Genomic DNA, 19,402 nt, shown 5'->3' with positions numbered 1-19,402 from the left:
CAGTATTTTGGTAATACAGTGCTTTCAAATGTATTATGATATAGAATACATTTCTTGAGGAAGGGAATAAAAATGTAAAATATAAAGATGACACATACTGTATAACAATAGTCGTAAATTTTTTTTATAGCCTCCTTCAGTTTCATTACAATAATTTCGGTAATTATTTTGAATGGTAATCATTTTGAACTGAACAAATTATTCAGAAATCACAGAACCCAATTCATATTTTGAATTTCGTTGTAAACATATTTCAAATTATCCATTCTAAAAGGCATGTAAAACTATAAAATTTTTATTTGTTTCATATTGTATTTTCATTATTAATGCAAGGGTGAAGCAAAGCTCTGCAAAGTGAGTTTATTTTTTTAGGAAACTATTGTAAATAATTGTAGCAGTTTGTACTTTTCAAAACACATTATTGGATAAACGTGTAAATGCACTGCCATATAGGTATTATATTTTACATTTTTATATTTTATTCATGTTGTCTAGGTATGTAATTAATTGATTTGGTTTAAAGATAATAGTCTTTATTATACATATTTTTACCAAAAAGGTAATGTATAAGTGGATTAATTGACCTGTTTCATCTTTTTTTTTTTTTCCCAGTGCATCATTTGATTCAACAGTACGTTTGTGGGAAGTGGAGAGGGGAGTTTGTCTGTATACTCTAACAAAACATACAGAACCTGTGTATAGTGTTGCTTTTAGCCCTGATGGAAAATACTTAGCAAGTGGTTCATTTGACAAATGTGTTCACATATGGTCAACGCAGGTAAGGTTTTGCTCTTCATAATGGAGTTATGAAGTTTGTTTGTACTGCATTTGTATCCATTTCAAAATAGTAAAGGTGCACAGTGGTTTGTAGATGTAGGAATAATTAAAAAATCGTATGCATCTCTACATTTTCATCATGGGGATGCTTTAGTCCAGAGATTCCTAAACATTCTCGGTTCACTGCACCCTTAGTGTCCCAGTAATTTTTTCATGGCACCCCTATGCCAAAAGAAATATCTAACGCAGTGGTTTTCGACCTTTTAATATATACTTATATAAAAATTTTATTCTTTATATAGAGGTACTAAATAAAGATCAATTACAGATCACCACAAAATTAAAAATATACGGTACAATGGATACCGTGCACCTTTTTATAATGAAATAAATGTATAAATTTCAAAAAATATATATACATATATACAGTGGATTCCGGTTATTTTGGCCACCGGTTAATTGGGGCAGCCGTTTAATTGGGGCAAATCTTAAAAAACAGAACCCAATCGAGAAAATAGCCAGGATTTACTTCGCTTAATTGGGACAAAATGCCGTTTAATCGGGGCAGGAGACCACAGCACTGAAGATTACCCTATGATTGTCTCCAACCATACCACATAGTTTGGTTGGATTTCTGGAGGTCACAACCATAAAACAATAAAAACAATTAGCAGTCACCTGTTTATTGGGCTTTTGTGTTAGTGAAATCTATCATAAACTGATAGTAAACTCGATCTTATTGAATTTGCAATAATACCGACAGCTGGAATTCTGTGGGTTATTATGGTAAAATGTGTTTACACTTCTATGGAATCTTCAATCATATAAAAAAAAATAATTTTCAGGCTCTTCTCTTCATTCCTATTTTTAAAGCTTCGTAATTTGTTACTCCGTTCTCACTTGTGCATATCGTGTTACTTGAAATTTGTGTGTGCGCAGTGTTCTTTGTTATTGATTGCTTATCTTTTTACTGTTTTAAATATTAACCCCCACCCACAAATGACATTGAACAGAAATGTCAACTAGTTTAGTTAGTATGTACATATTACAGTACATATTAATTATTCCGATTATCACGTATATTCTTCCAAATTTCACGTATCATTTAATTTTTTAATTGGTAAGGTAATAAAGGGTAAATATGTACTTAATATATCTTTACTTTTATAGCTTGTGGATAATATTCCACCTATTTTTGCTAATTAGAATTGCTGTTTAATAGAATTAAAATTCAATTCACAAACGTGATCACAATGACCGGCGCTTATTACACATCGTATAGTGAACAGTACTTTACAATGGTGACTCCATCGTAACGTGATTTGATTGTACAGTGAACCAATTGTAAAGGGGGCAGGGGAGTAAATTGTATTTTTAACTATTTACGTGAAACTTCGGATAATTGGGGCAGCCACTTAATCGGGCCAAAATGCACTAGTCCCGATGTGTCCCAAATAACCGGAATCGACTGTATAATAATAATAGTAACTTTTAAGTAACTTAAACCAAAATTACACAGCATCCCTGTTGAAAACCGCTGCTTTAGTCCATTCAAGGACAAAGGCCATCTTTGACCTGTAAAGGCTTAGGCTTATAATCACATTAAATACAGCACTGTTGTCTATCAGATATTGCACCTGTATTGCTAATATATATATATTTTTTTTAAAATAGCATCACCATAAAGAATGATGAATCCATTATTCATCTGGAACTCACGATACAATTGTAACAGTTATTTCAAGACTTACTGGTCACTCATCAGATGATGGGGTGGCCTATACTTTTGAACATATTTCTGATCTATGTATAATGTATTAAATTTAAGCAAGCAGCCAATTAATGTGTGGAAGAAACACTTCCAGTTAAACAAGTTATATATAAATTATGGTTATCTGTACCTTTACATATAACTTTTTATATTTAAAATATGAAATATCTCCAACAATGAAGATATTTCATATTTTATATTTAAAATACGAAATATCTTCATTGTTGGAGATTTTTCAAACACTTTCCTGGGCTATAAATCTTTAAATTCTTCTTGTATTGCAGAATTTTAAAGATATCTGTATGTATATATAGTAATTAGTCATTCTGCACTGATTGTCCCAGTGAGGGGTTAGTGACATGGATTTGTGAGCTGGGTTAGTGAGCTGGCCAGGCCTGGTGCTCTTGGTTTTTGTTTTGGTGTTTCCTTCACCCAACGTCAATGTAAATGTTTATTGTATTTAATAGTCACAAACTTAAACCCCAGTCCACTCAAAGCATGCCACTGCACTTTCGCTCCTGACCACCCCGGTTACATCATAGTGTGTGTTTGCGCACGCGCGTGCGTGTGCACGCATGTTCGTGTGTGGGGTAAAAGTAATAAATCTAATGAAAAGAGATATTGGAGATATTGAAGGTGAGAGAAAGAATGTGAATATCCTATATGATATCATATTATAGGATATTCACATTCTTTCTCTTTTTCTCATGCCTTCAGTATCTCCAATTTTTGCTATGATTCTCCTGTTAGTTTTGGCATTTTGTGTAATTTATGCCTCCATCTTTGCACTTTTCATTAGATTTATTACTTCTACCTCATATATATATAAACTTTTGTATCCTTTGGTGCTGCTTTGTGTGCTCAGGTGCAACTGTCATTTTATTTTTCTCTCTCTCTTACCACTTAACTTTTCACCTCATTTTTATACTTATTATTATTATTATATATGTGTGTATATATATATATATATATATATATATATATATATATACACGTGTGTGTGTGTGTGTGTGTGTGTGTGTGTGTGTGTGTGTGTGTGTGTGTGTGTGTGTGTGTGTGTGTGTGTGTGTGTAGAAGGAAGCAAAAGCAAGAACATTGCTGTCTTTTTCATAATTTCGGTGGATGACCTCTGATGATGACACTGAGATTGTGAAAGGCACTGCAACGTTATCTTATTTTGGCCGCCTTTTCACTTCTTATCTTTATTTTTAATTTCCTGTCTATTTCTTCTACTTTTTTGTACCATATATCATCACAGTGTATACCGTATATTCAATAGGTTTAAATCAAAATCTTCTTCACACTTCCTACATACAATATACTTTATATATATATATACACTAACACACACATTATGGCTGTAGGGTATGTTTTGCTAATGCAGTGTCCCTGATCCATATGCTACGTTATCTTCTTTTTCGTACAGGCACATTCCACTCCCATATTAATTAGCTTCTTAATACAATTATTCTCTACTACACATGCACACAAACACACACACGCACGCACGTCGTTCCTAGCATGCGCTCGTAAAGCAGAAATTTATTTCCCATAGATGTAACGTTAACAACGGGTTACATTCTCAACAGTGAAATTTGACCATAGTTAATGTTAAGTAAAGGTCAACAAAACAATAGTTTAAGTATAAACAGTGATCTATTTATCGAAAGAAATGAAATTGCAGTCTTTTAAAATCAAGCAAATTATAATAATAAATAAACTATGTCATACAAATGTTAAAGAATGATTATTCTTATCATCGACTAAATACACACTCGTTGATGGTTCATCATTTATTGTTGGTTTGACACTCTTGGTTTGTTGGAAGCACAATGAGTTGTCTTCTTTGAAAATGCTTCAAGAGTCGTTTATTTTTAAAAAGACAGCCTCTTCTTTATAAATTTCACGATAACATGCATAAGCATTTTTTAAATCTGTAGCAACTTTTCTTGTGACTCAAATCTCAATTGCTTTTCTGTGTTGAAAAGCTTCCTCAAGCCATTTGAGAGTGAAAGAATGAACAGGAGTTTTAGCTGTTAAACTTTCTCCCTCACCATCTTCATATTTTGCCATTTAAATGAGCTCTTCATTTATGAGCTCTCCATTGTGTACTTGAAGCAGATCAGTGACATCAGTTGTAGAAATCTCAAGCTGCAATTGGTTAGCAACATTATGATCTCTGCTGGTTCTTGAAATCTTTCAAAGTTTTCAATAAAGTCATGACAGAGTTTATTCCAAACACATGTCATGTTCCGTGTAATTTTTTTCTGCTTGTTTTGTTATTTTGATTGCATCTAAAATATGGATTTCTTTCCAAAATTCTTTAAGAGTTGAACCTCCCTCCTTATCTCTGCCTGAACAAACAAATGCACACAAATAGTACTGTATTATATAGCTACGTGCTATGTATTATATTCATAAATACAACATTTCAAACATTTAGCATTTATTTATTGAAATTAATGTTCATATTTTCGATTTTGTTGATATTTGAAAAAATTAACTCGTAAACCTGGGAACTTGTAAAGCAGAAACTGCCTGTGTACATATATCTATATACCTGTTCCATTGTATATACAGATATACAGGGTGATTCACTACCAGTGCGACAAACTTGCAAGAGGTGTAGGGGGCACAAAGACGAATCGGAATCACATAGCATTGCAGGGTCCGAAATGCCTTCGTCATGTTATAGAGGACGTTGAACAGGAGGTCGCGTGAACAGCGATCCCGTTGGAAGTCAGCATTTGCGAACCGGTTCCCAAGGCAATAGGATGGACGAGTATTCAAACGTCGAACTGGCTGAACATGCACCTCGCGTATGGAGCTGCGGACTGTAACGGGCGCGCCTCTCTGCGCTTGTGCCAGGAACGTTTCACGCACAGGCGTGCTCCTCATCGTATAATTTTCGCACGTGTGCACAGAAGGTTACGTGAGACTGGTTGTTTCACGAGAGGTACCATGAATCGAGAGCGAACGACGAGGATGCCAGACAACGAGGAGAATGTCCTACGTCTTGCAGAAGGTAATCCAAGTAAGAGTACTCGAGCGATAGGCCAACGATTGGGTGTTTCCCAATCCACTGTATGGAGGGACTGTCAACAAACCAAATGAGTTCATACCATCTGCAACGCATCCAATCATCGGAGCCTGCGGATTATCCACTCCGGAGGACTTTTGCTACTTGGTTTCTTCAACAGAAACAGTTCGCAAATGCTGACTTCCAGCGGGATCGCTGTTCACGCGACCTCCCGTTCAACGTCCTCTACCGCATGACAAAGGCATTTCAGACCCTGCAATGCTATGTGATTCCGATTCGTCTTTGTGCCCCCTATACCTCCTGCAAGTTTGTCGCACTGGTAGTGAATCACCCGGTATATATATCTATATATACAGTGGAACTTCTCTATTACAAACGTCTATTTAACGAATTTCTCTATATTACGAATTTTTTCGCAAAACATTGCACCTTGAAATAAAATTACATGTAAAATTAACCCCATATAGCGAAGTGTTAGTCCCTCTATAAAGAATTTTTAAAATAATTAGCATTTTTGAAGATTTTCAAGCATTTACTGCTAAACAGCCACTCAAATATACGGCCTCCTTCCCTTCAAAATTGCGCATTAGCATCTGGAATTAATCATCCTCTTAGTGAACACTTGTGGCCATTGATACCTGTAGGAGGGTCTTTGTTTCATTTTTGTTACAGTTACAAAACCAAATGGGTTTTCTTAAAAGTGGTCATAAACTTTACAATAAATAGGGTAGATTTGTAAATCGATGTTGGCTAAGAGGAAAATGAAATTCACTGCGGTAAACCTTTAGTGTGCTGCGGCGGCAATACATAGAATGCTGCCATAGTCGGTTTTTAGTAATGCCTACTGATTGACATTCGCTTCTCATCTCAACCATACCATGTGACCTTCCTGTCAATCATTATATAATATGTCCGTTCTCATCTAACTGGACTCCCAGTAGATGGTTTTCATGATTTTTTTTTTTTTTTTTTAATTTCGTTCTTTTAGAACAATTTGTCATCAATCACATAGGCTATATGCTCTTGTATTTTGTTTTTCTGAAAAGCAACATACAGCATACATTAACCATAAATTTTCTTTCGTGTTATATGAATGAAAGCAGAATAAAAGAAATTCACAAAGTCGTATATTTCTTCAAAGTGATTGATAAGAAAGGTCACGTGATGTTGAATTTGGCAAGCGAACGTCATTGAGTAGGCAGTACTACCAATTCACTATATGGCCAGCGCAGCGAAGTTTGTGGTGTATGTATGTATTGGCAAAAGCTGCAGTCAAGTAATTTTTACAGTTGCGGAAACAATGTTGAAGAGAAAGTGTTTAAGTAGTAATGATAAAGTAAAGATATCTTCATGATATTGACCAGGGTTTTAAGAAAAAAGATGTTGCAGAGAATTATGGCATACCTGTAAGCGGTTTATCTGTGATTTTAAAGAATCGAGAGTTAATTTTAAATGCAATTGAAGGAGGAGCGGATAAGAAGCGAATTAAGTTGTGTATATAAGAAGATGTTGATAAAGCTGTTCTAAAATGGGTCAAATGATATGTGAAAAGAATATGCCGATATCGGGTGCAATAATTAAGCACAAGCTCTGAAATTTGCACAGTCCCTTGGACATACAGAATTTAATGCGAGCACTGGGTGGCTAGATAAATTTAAGAAGCGCCACAGAATTGTGGAAAAGGTTACTTGGGGAGAAAGTGTTAATGTAAGTGAAGAAGATTGCAACAGTTGGAGGAACAATACCTTAAAGAAGATTTTGGAAGAATATGAACCTAAGGATGTTTTAATGCTGACGAAATGGGTTTATTCTTTAAATGTTTACCGAATGAAACACTTACTTTTAAGGATGATAAATGTTTTGGCGGAAAACAAAGCAAAGAAAGAATCACTGTGCTAGTTGGAGCAAATATGACAGGAAATGAAAAATTAAGACTTTTAGTCATCGGAAAATCAAAAAACCCAAGATGTTTTAGAGGCACAAAATCTTTGGAAGTTGACTACACCTTTAATAAAAAAGCATGGATGACAAGTGATATTTTTGAAGAATGGATATTAAAACTAGACAAGCGTATAACAAAATAAAAAAGGAAAATCGTGTTGGTAACTGACAACTGTCCAGCACATCCTGCCAGTATTTTTGCCAAACTTAAGTGTGAAGTTGTTGTTTTTACCACCAAACGCAATATCAAAACTCCAGCCAATGGACCAAGGCATTATTAAAAATTTTAAATTTCATTATTGAAAGAGAATAATAATGAAGATTGTCAATGTGTTATCAGAAAATAGAAACTTGGAGGTTACAATTAACCTTAGAGATTGCATCTCTGAACTGGCAAAAGTTTGGACAAACAATGTCACTGAATATACTATTCAAAATTGTTTTTCGAAAGCAGGATTTGCATTGAATACAGAAATCAAACAACAACTGGACGAACAAGATGAACTGCCCCTTTCACAACTGAAAAACTTTTGGACATTATTAGAATCGTCCAGAAACATTGAAAATGAAATAACACTGGACAGTTATGTTTATATAGATCAAGATCTGACTACAACAGAACATCCAAACGAAGATAAAATACTGCTAAACAGTGTTAGACATGACCGTGATCACGAAGAAATTGACGATGACGCTGAAGACGCATGAGAACAACCCACAGAAAAGCCAACTTGTGAAGAAATGATTCACGCTTTTAAAATGGTTCGTATGGGTCTACAGTTTTCTGAAAATGTTCCTGATAATGTTTTTAATGCTCTGAACAAATGTGTGATTTTCTTTGGGAATCAGACAATTTTTTAATTGTACTGTGCAAACGAAAATTACAGATTTTTTTTAATTTGTTATACTTAACCGGTGAAAATTGTGTAAACGTAATTTAAATAACTGTTTTTGAAATAAAATACATTAAAAATAAATGTAAATTTGTTTTAATTTTCTAATTAGATAATTTCTAATAAAAAAGATATTCTGTATAACAATTTCTCTCTAACGAATATTTTAGCTGGATTTATCTAATTCATTATCATCATCAGCCATTTTCAATCCACTGCAGGATGAAGGCCTCTCCAGCAACTTTCCAGTTCCTTCTGTTTTGAGCACTGGCCATCCATTTACTACCCACAAACTCATGTATTTCATCTATCCATCTCTGCCTTTGTCTTCCAGGTTTTCTTCTAGCTCCTCTTGGGTACCATTCTGTTATTTTCTTAGTCCATCTGTCATCATGTCTTCGAGCTATGTGTCCTGCCCAAGACCATTTTAGTTTTTTAGTTTTGATAAAAATGTCCTTTACTTGAGTTTGCTGCCTAATCCGTGTGTTTCTCTTCTTATCTAACAGTCTGATTCCCAGTATAATTCGTTCCATTCTTCGCTGTGTAGTTCTCAGCTTCTCTTCCATTCTTTTGGTGAGTGTCCAAGTTTTACTTCCATAAGTCATGGTGGGGAGTATACATTGGTTCATTATTTTACATTTCAGACAAACTGGGATATTGCTCTTCAGTATATGACTATATTTCCTGAATGCTTTTTCATCATTACTTTTGCTTTAGCCATATTCATCATTACTAACTGTGCATGACTGATTGAGATTTTCCTCTAATTCTTTGGGATCGTGGCTTATGACCACAGTGTCATCAGCAAATCGTAAATGGTTTAGGTACTCTCCATTCACATTGACTCCTTTCTGCGACCAGTCTAATCTTCAGAAAGCTTCCTCAATGGCAGCAGTAAATAGCTTCGTAGATATTGTGTCTCCTTGTCGAACTCCTTTCTCAATTTTAAATTTTCTACTGTCTTTGTCTAGTCTAAAAAGGGGGGTAACATTCTCATATATTTTCTTCAAAATCATATGTGCCTTGTCTTGTCTTTCCAGTGCCCAAAACATTGCCTTATGCTGTATGGAGTCAAATGCCTTTTCATAATCCACAAATACCAGACATAATGGTATTTTATATTCATTTGCTTTCTCCATTAGCTGTGATATTATGTGAAGGTGATCCATAGTTGAGAATCCTGTCCTAAAGCCAGCTTGCTATTTCGGTTGATTCTCATCGAGTATTCTTTCTAATCTGTTAGTAATGACCTTTGTGAACAACTTCTAGATGTGGGATAACAAGCTAATTGGTCTATAATTTCCAATTTCTGATTTATCTCCTTTCTTATGCAGCAAAACTATGATTGCATTATTCTTCTGCTTAGCCGTCACACCTTTTCTAATGCATTTTGTGAAGAGCCTTGCCAGTTTTTGTGTTATGTCTCTTCCTCCCAATTTTAACAACTCTACAGTAACTTCATCTTCCCCCGGGGCTTTCTGATTCTTCATTTTCTTCAATGCATGTTCTACCTCATCAGGAAGAATATCGGGTCTGTCGTATGTGTTGCTAATTTGCAATCCATCTTCCCCACTGCTGGCATCATTCCTTCGCTCCTTGTATAATTCTCTATAGTAGTTGTCTGCTATTTGAATTATGCCTTCTCTGCTGTTTATAAGTACACCATCGCTATTCTTCAGTTTCAGTATCATTTGTCTTTCTGTATTACTGCTTATGGCTACTGATTTAAATCCTTTGTTTTCCCTTAATGCTTGTTCTACTTTTCTTGTGTTAAATCTTCTTATGTCCTCTCTGAGTCTCTTTCTAATGGCTTTGCATAACTTAATATACTCAATTTTTTCCTTGTCAGTGTTTATCTTGCTCTTCATTTTTCGTCTTCGGTTCATCATAACAAGTGTTTCTTGACTAATTTTTTTCTTCTTTGGATTTCTTTTTCCCTATAGGTTTCTTGAGCTTTATCACTTTCAGAAAGTTGTAATATTCCTCGTCGATATCTTGGTCCTGAGCAGTCTGCAGAAGCTCAAACTTGTTCTTAAGTTCCAGTACATGCTGCTTTTTCCTCTCTTCTGTTATCTCAAAGACCTTTGTATTATTTACTCGAGTCAGTTTTTTCCTTTCCTTTCCTACATCTATATCAAGTGTACATCTTACCATTCTGTGATCACTTCCAACATTTACCTTATTCAGGACGGTAACATCATTAACAATATATCTTCTGTTAGTGAGGATGAAGTCGATTTCATTAGTTGTTAATCCATTTGGACTCTTCCATGTCCACTTTCTGTTCACCCTTTTCTTGAAAAAAGTGTTCATTACTGACAATCCTTGAGATTCTGCAAATTCCATAAGTCTTTCGCCTCTTTCATTTCTTTCACCAATTCCAAAATTTCCTATAGTTCCCCTTTCTGAGCTGTTTTGTCTTTTTCCAACCTTAGCATTGAAGTCCCCATAATAATAGTGTAGTGGGTTTTCTGCTCATCTAGAAGACTCAATTTTAGTGTACTTTCTTCAACCTCTTCATCATCATTGGATCGATGTTGGTGCATAAATAATTATAACCTTTAGCTTGTACCTCTTAGAAATCTTGAATATTAGTCTTGACATTCTTGGTGATGTACTTTTGAATTCCAAAATGTTGTTTTTTAAATCTTTATGGACCAGAAACCCAACTCCACCTTCATTCCTTTCACTGTTTCCATTGGTGTACAGCAGATTTCCACTTGATAAACTTATAAGTGATTCATTTCTTCTTCTTGTTTCAGCCAACCTGATGATATTCCAATTCACATTTTCTAATTCCTTTTCCAGCTCTAATATCCTGTCTTCACCGATGGGTGATCTTAAGTTATAACAGGCCAAGTTCAGTTTCCGTGCATGGCAGCCTGGTCGTACCCAGAAATTCTTAGCACCCTCTGCTTCCACTCTGATCCTCTCACTGCCATAAAAGGGGGAGTGAAAGCTGCTGGGGACTGAGGGCCATTTTTTTTTGTTGTGCTGTCATATGCTGGAGGGTTTGGTCTTTTCCTTTTCACGCTGACCAGGCGTATTGAAGAAAACCACTCTACATGTTCGTTGCCACCTAAGTGTCATAACAGGGCTTACCATCGAGAAGGTGTGCATGAGTGGATTTTAGGGAGGCAGGCCAACCGGACTTCTAAATCTTCTGTATTAGAAAAATATTGGATTCATCAGTGTTTTAGACTGAGTGTCTGATAACACACAGGATACCTGTTCTCCCTCTAAGCTCCTAATTCATTATAGGGAAGTTCAACTGTGTGTGTGTGTGTTTAAATTTTAATATTGCTTTAAAATAAAATTTATTTATTGTTATTCAGATTAAATAAGTTTATTTGTTTCATTTGACAAATGTGTTCACATTGTCAAATGTGTTCACATTGTCACATTGTCAAATGAAATTCAGTTTGGTTATATCAGCCATACCACCAAATTGGGAAATACAATTCATGAAAAATTTGTACAAGGAAGAAATATAATATTAAAGTGTGTACAAGTTCTGACAATAAAATAATCAAATTTTGTCACTAATCCTGAGTAGGTTTCTCTTTCCATTCTTCCATTTTGAAAGTATTTCTGTAAATAATGTTTTCAATGTTGAATATTATCAAACTCTTTGCCTATGTCATCTTTTCAAGCGTTTTTAGGTAACTGAATTTATTCAGTCATGCTCTTGATTCTTCTGTTATTTCCTAATATTCTGTAATGTTCCATGGTTCTTCTGCCAGCTACTAGTTAGAAGGTACCTCCCTCATTCATCTTATCTTTCAGCCCCAGGTGCCAAGCGTTCCGTGACCAAGTGATTTCTGCGCGTTACAAAAAGAGTTATATCTGAAGAGCCTTTGAATAGATTATATTTCGTTCCAACTACTGTTCTCTTTATTTATAAATTACTGTAGCACCTTCGCACTACAAGTAGGCAAAGGCCCAGAAAGGAAGGCCCTGGGGATTTGCTTTACCACCCAGGGCCAAAAGGAGCAAAACATGGAATATGACAATTTCCCCCCGAATCTGAATCATATGGATTTGCATGAACCTGATATTGACTCTACCAGTCCAAAGAGACTGAGGATGGATGCTCCTCGAATTGAACACCCGAGTTTTCTGATTCTGCATTTACTGACAAACCAGCCCTTAGGCAATCTATCGCAATGTCTCATTCAGAAATGTCTTGAGAACATAGCTGGTTCCCCGAAAATGGTGAGATGAGTAAAATCTGACGACCTGCTTGTAGAGACCGCCAGCTCTAAACACTGAGTCTCAACTTACTCAACTCATTTGGTGCAATTCTAGTCAAGGTGTCCCCATATGCCACACTTAATACATCCAAGGGTGTAATTTTAGAATGGGACCTAATGAATGTTTCAGAGGAAGAAATTTTTCAGGAACTACAAGATCAGAAAGTCACACAGGCCAAAAGAATTATGATGAAAAAATATGGCGAGCTAATTCCCACTCAGAGCATCATACTAACATTCATCTCACCCAAACTACCTTCGTTAGTGAAAGCAGAGTATTTGCATTGTCACATTCGCCCATATATCCTAAACCCAATAAGATGTTATGTGTCAGAAATTTGGACGCTCACAAACTGTCTATCGAGGTGACCCATTATGTCCAAATTATGGATCGAAAGAGCATACCCGAGCTGACTGTAATGCCCAGTCTTTGCTTTGTCCCAATTGTAAACGCTTTTCCAAAAATTGTGAACAGTGGAAATAAGAGAAAAAAAATCCAGGAGTACAAAATAGAAAAGAAAGTCTCGTTCCCTGAAGCGCGAGAGCAATTGCAACTACAGATGCCTAGACGTATATATGCTGAAGCCTCTCAAAAATTTCATTCAGTATCAGTCCAAACTGATACATCAATTCCACCAAACATCTCCATTTCTGAATGGGCTCAATCCTTGCTCTCTTCTGTACCACAATCATCAAAGCAACACATTTCAAGCAGGGCTAACAGCACGCCAGTCACATACCACCTGCTGCCCATGCAGCCCCTGTAAGATCCGTTCAAACAGAAACCAGATCCCATTAGCAAACAGCCAGTTGACTCCATCTTTATGGATACCAATGAAATCCCCAGTCAAGATGAAACAGAAACCATTCTGGAGATCCATCCAGAGGATGAAATAGACGAGACCAATTTTCTCAAAAAAGAGATAAGAATTAAAAGTGACGGCGTCAAACAGACTTTTAAAAAAAGATAGACAGCTCCTTCATCTAAATCTAAACAACAAACAACATAGTCCAATGGAATTGCAGAGGCTTTCGTAGCAATATTGATGACATCCAGGAAATAATTAAATGGCATAATCCAGTTGGCATCTGTTTACAGGTAAAAAAAAAAGGTAAAGTGCAGCCATTATCAACCCACTGCATGATGGAAGCCTCCTCAACAATTCATGCTGAGGGAAATGGACCATAATCTGCCACACTGGTCCAGTGCGGATTGGCAGATCGACCGTATTCAGCAGTCAGGGGCTTGAACCCCGGTCTACTCAAAGAGTGTGTGCTACTGCACTCGCGCTCCTGACCACTCGGCTACGATGGCCATTTACAGGAGACATATTTAACTCCTAAGATTTCTCTTTCAATCAAAAATTATACTCTTTTCAGAGAAGATAGACCGGTTACAAATAAAGCTCACAGTGGGGTTGCTATTCTCATAGATTGAAGAGTCCCTTGCAGATGTATTCCTTTGTAAACCTCTGTTGAAGCTGTTGCTATGCGAATAGCAATTGGAGTCACTATAACACTTGTTTCTATCTATCTGCCGCCCAGTCAGAAAGGCTTAAGTTTTGCAAATTACAGTGTCTGGAGACTAGGCACCGGCGAGGTGATCTGATAGAGGTGTATAAAGCCTTGAATGGTTTGAGCATGCTCAATGCTAACGGGATTCTTCCTCTTGCTCAGAATAATCACCTGAGAGGGCATAAATTGAAATTGAGGAAGGACAGATGCAGGATAGATGTGCGGAAATTTGCCTTTAGCCAGCGGGTTTTTGGTTGGTAGAACAGACTTCCATCCCTTGTTGTGGAAGTTGATAGCCTAAATAAATTTAAGGCTCAGCTGGACAGGTATTTCGAACAAACGGAGGGGTGAAGTGGAAGTTTTTTTTTTTTTTTTTTTTTGGCTGATGCTGCATAAGCTTGCTTTCTTGCATCATATGCCTCTACTAATGCTAATGCTATTCATGAACTTGAAGGTTTAATTCTGCAGTTGCCAACCCCTTTCTGTTTATTGGGTGACTTCAGTGGACACCATCCATTGTGGGGCATCTTCCAATGCAGATGGATGGGGACAACTTATTGAAATGCTCATTGACAGGCAGAATTTAACCATCCTAAATACTGGTTCACCAACTTACATCCATCTCCCAACAGGAACAGTGTCCTCAATAGATATATCTATCTATCTGCTCTCCGATCCTCTTTCCTTGTATTGAGTGAGTGGACAGCTCTTGATGATCCACTCAACAGTGACCAATATCCACTAATCTGTAAAATTCAAACTTCACACTCTGTGACTTCAGAAAACTGCATGAAATGGAAATTTTCCAAGGCGGATTGGGCAAAGTATACTTATGTATTCTTCGATAATCAGATCATTGAATCTCGTCAAATTGACATAGTCACTGACCGTATCACTAAACAAATCCTAGCAGCTACATCTATTGCCATCCCATGTCACAGTCAAGCTCCCGTAGTTCCATAAATTATGGGTGGAATGAGGATTGTAAGAGTGCCAAAAAAGAAAAAAACCAAGCCTGGAATATATTATGCAAACATCCTACTTCCGATAATCTTATAAATTTTAAAAAAAACTCAGAGCCAAGGCTTGCCATATCAGGAAGAAAGCAAAAAGACTCCTTAGTCCGATTTGCAAATTCATTCAATAAAAATACAGATTCTAGAATAATATGGAGAAAAATAAAACAACTAAATGGCAAATTTTCTCCTCTATTCTCCCCAGTTTTCAACTGGAATGGACAGGAGCTGTGTACTCCTGTAGAAATTGCAAATGCTTTAGGCTCTGTATTCTCACAGTTGTCTGCATCGACCGCATACGACCAGTCGTTTCAGTGGATTAAAGCTTCGGCTGAAAAATCTCGATTGAACTTCAAAACCAAATCGTGTCTATCATACAATTGGCCTCTTACTATGATTGAACTTCAAGAGGCTATATACACCTCAAAGAACAGTGCTGCTGGTCCAGATGAAGTGTATTATATAATGCTTAAACACTTAGATAGCAAAGCATTATCCTTTCTGCTGACTTTCTACAATCGTATTTTCACTAAACATTCATTCTCCACATGCTGGCATCATTCCTATGCACTGGCAATTCCCAAATCAGGGAAAGATCACTATCCCTCACAACTGTAGACCTATTTCTCTTACCAGCTTGAGTAAAACCGTGGAAAAAATGATACACTGCCAACTGACCTGGTATCTTGACTCCAAATATCTAATCTCTGATAGCTAATTTGGTTTCAGGAAAAATTGATCATCCCTGGATCTCGTGGTCAAAGCTGAAACGAACATCAGGAATGCGTTTATCCGAAACGAACATCAGGAATGCGTTTATCCGAAACGAGCATTTCGTTATGGTATGCCTTCACATAAAGAAGGTCTTTGACACCACTTGGCATTTTGGCCTCTTGAAAGATCTTCATTCCCTTGCCCTGAGAGGCCACTTACCATATTTCATACAAAACTTCCTTCAGCATAGAACTTTTCAAGTCCGCTATTGGCAAGTCCTCTTGCAAATCTATATACAAGAGGAAGGAGTCCCACAAGGCTCAGTTCTGAGTTCTACCTTATTTGAAATAAGAATAAATAAATTAACTAAATGCATACCCGACCCTGTAAACTCATATCTGTATGCCGATGACCTGACTGTTTCACAGAATATGAACTTCATCGAAAGGCAACTACAAATCTCACTTAACAATATTGAACTATGGATGATGCAGAATGGATATAGATTATCACATCAAAAATCTAGTGTCACTCATTTTTGTAACAAATGAAAGATGCATCCTGAACCAGAGCTTCACATAACGAATCATCCTATATCAGTCATGAAAAGTATTTGCCTCCTCTGCCTGATTTTTGATAGTAAGCTTAATTTCTTAGAACATGTCACATATCTGTGGACTACTTGCCAGAAAAAAATGAATATACTTATAGAGTTCTTTCTTCGACAACATGGGGTGCAGACCGCTATACCCTGCTTCAATTGTATAGAACTCTAATTAGGTATTGTCTTGATTATGGTGCCCCAGTCTATGACTCTGCCAGGGAGAGCATGCTAACACGCCTTGCACCTATTCAACATTCTGCCCTCAGGATTGCTACAGGAGCATATAGGACATCACCAGTACAAAGCAAGGACATCGCCAGTACATATTGAAGCCCATGAAGTTCCACTCTGTCTCAGAAGAAAGGTGTTACTTCTGAATTATTCAGCTAAAATTTGAAGCATGCCTCCCCATACAATTTGGCCTGTACTTAGTGATCCACGGTTTAAAAATATTCTATAGAAATAAACCCAGCGCAGTTCAGCCTACTGGTATCAGATTACAGGCACTATCAGAAACTTGAAATGTACACCTTGAAAAAGTCCTCCAAGATCCAACCTGTTCAGTCACCCCATGGGCCTATATTAAACCATCCTGCGACAATTACTTCCTAAACTGGGTAAAACATTCCCTTGCAAATATCAATATACAATAACTCCATACTGCTCACACAGAGAATTATCCTCTTTTTACAAAAATATATACTGATGGATCAAAGTCGGATAGTGGAGTAGGTGCTGCAGCAGTTTTCCCCTTTTAACACCGTCTCTGTATCACTTCCTACTCAGCAGTTATACAGCTGAGTTATTTGCCATCAAGCTTGCCCTAGAAAATATTCTCCATCTGTCCATCAAAAAGAGTATAATATATACGGACTTGCAGAGTATACTTACAAAACACTTCCTCACCAAAGAATCCTTTAATAAAAACTATAAGATGTATGTTGATACATACTCAGGAATGTGAGCTAGTAGTTATCTTTTGCTGGATCCCAGACCACACTGGGATATCTGGAAATGAATGTGCAGACTATGCTGCCAAACATCCTTCTAAATCAGATCCATCATGTTCTCTCATTCCAAATCTAATATACGAAGAATGTGTAAGGAACAATGGAAACTTATATGGCAGACTAAAACAGATAATAAGCTCTTTCAAATAAAACCAGATCCACAGTTATGTGCCTCTAGCTTCTGGGAAAACAGAAAGGAAGAAGTAATCCTAGCCAGAGCAAGAATTGGTCACAGTCACATTACCCACCTATTTCTCCTCACAGGCAATGATCCTCCTCAGTGTACACACTGCAATTCTTAACTCACAATGAAGCACATTGAGAATAACTTCCTTGAACAATTCTCATTTAATATTTGTATTTGTTAAAATTATATGTAGTATATATTCATAAATAGTATATATTTATATTTATAAATTATATTTAATATTTGTTAAAATCGCTATTTGGTCTCACTGAAAAGAACTTAGAAGATATCTAAGACTTATTATGGTGTTGTAATTTACCTTGAAAACAGCAGTTCCTCTGGCAGTTTTATTTCTTTAAACCCCTTTCAGTAGCCTGTGGAGAGTATTATGATTTGTTAATGAAATTTTGAAGTTTTGTGAAAATTTAAAACTTTGTACTTGAATGCATTTCAATATTAATGTGTTCTTATTTTGATTTGATCGCTCAACATCAGAGTGGAATTAGTGTCAAAATAAGAATCTTTGAAAAATTTATGCAAAAAAAATTATTTAGAAAACAAAACTTTTTTTTTTTTATGTAGTAATATTCTCAACTTCTATATAGTTATCATTTCATTCAATTTCAGGCCCCATCAGACAATTAAGGTCAACATTTGCAATCTCTTGGTTTTCACGATATCTATTACTGTGTCTGCCATTTGATGGCAACAGATACTGGAGGGTTTCAAAACAATATCTAACTTTAATCTTGATTATACAGAATATAATAAACATTATTTAATGTAGGGTATTAATATGTTGTGTTATTGTTGTTGCTATTGCACAGTTAGTGTTATTGTTGTTGCTATTGCACAATATGTACAATTACTCATTATACACATATGAAATTTGATATTATATAATACTTGAGATTAGACCAAATAAGCCAAATTTTAGTGTGGGGTCAAATTGTGAGATCAAATGTATTTTGCAGTTGCATAACATGCATATTAAATCAGATGGTACTGACTAATGATAAAAGCCACATTGAGTAGTAACATATTTGTCTAAGCTTAAAATTAATGATAACACTAAAAGTATAAAATAATAATAATCGATTCTACTTCTCAGAGGCTTTGCAGTTTGAGTGAATAAATGACCAAAAAAAATGAATGGCTCATGCACAACTGTTTCTGTTATCCTAATAACAGTTTCACTTATTATGGTGCAGTGGTTTTCAACTGGGGTGCTATGGCACCTTAGGGTGCCGCAACAACTTTCCAGGAGTGCCACGTAATTTGGGTTTAAGTTACTTAAACTTGTTATTATTATTATTTTTTTTTTTTTTTTTGAAATTTATATATTTATTTCATTATAAAAAGGTGTATGGTAACTTTTTAATTTTGTGGTGATCTGTAATTAATGTTTATTTAGTACATCTATATAAAGAATAAAATTATTATATATATATATACAAGGGTGGTTCAATAAATAATCGCCCTCACCTACTTTCACATATCGCAGAGTCATGATATTTTGTCTGTAGCATCATACATATCTCTATACTAACAGTGTAAAATTTCAGCCCTGTGTCTTAACTTATTTTTCTTTTACAGAGCTGAATGTGTGACGAGGTAGCATCATGGACAAAGTTGAAGCCAGAGCTGTAATCCGGTATCTGTTCTTGAAGGGGGAAATCTC

At 36.0% G+C, this 19,402-nt stretch overlaps 1 protein-coding gene across 4 annotated transcripts in view; it reads left to right on the top strand.

Annotated features, from left to right (window-relative positions):
- ebi (transducin beta like ebi) overlaps window positions 1–19,402 on the top strand; it is a 307,663-nt gene that overhangs the window by 265,039 nt on the left and 23,222 nt on the right. For all 4 annotated transcript variants that reach the window (XM_090381672.1, XM_090381699.1, XM_090381689.1 and 1 more), the window contains one exon: window positions 613–778. In XM_090381672.1, the coding sequence (XP_090237798.1) occupies window positions 613–778 (166 nt within the window). The remainder of the gene's footprint in view (window positions 1–612; window positions 779–19,402) is intronic.

The sequence above is a fragment of the Mastigoproctus giganteus genome, chromosome 1 (assembly GCF_048544385.1).
Source record: "Mastigoproctus giganteus isolate SK-2022 chromosome 1, ASM4854438v1, whole genome shotgun sequence".
NCBI lineage: Eukaryota > Metazoa > Arthropoda > Arachnida > Uropygi > Thelyphonidae > Mastigoproctus > Mastigoproctus giganteus.
The sequence above is the reverse complement of the archived record's forward strand: the minus strand, read 5'-3'. Positions and strand labels throughout refer to the sequence as shown.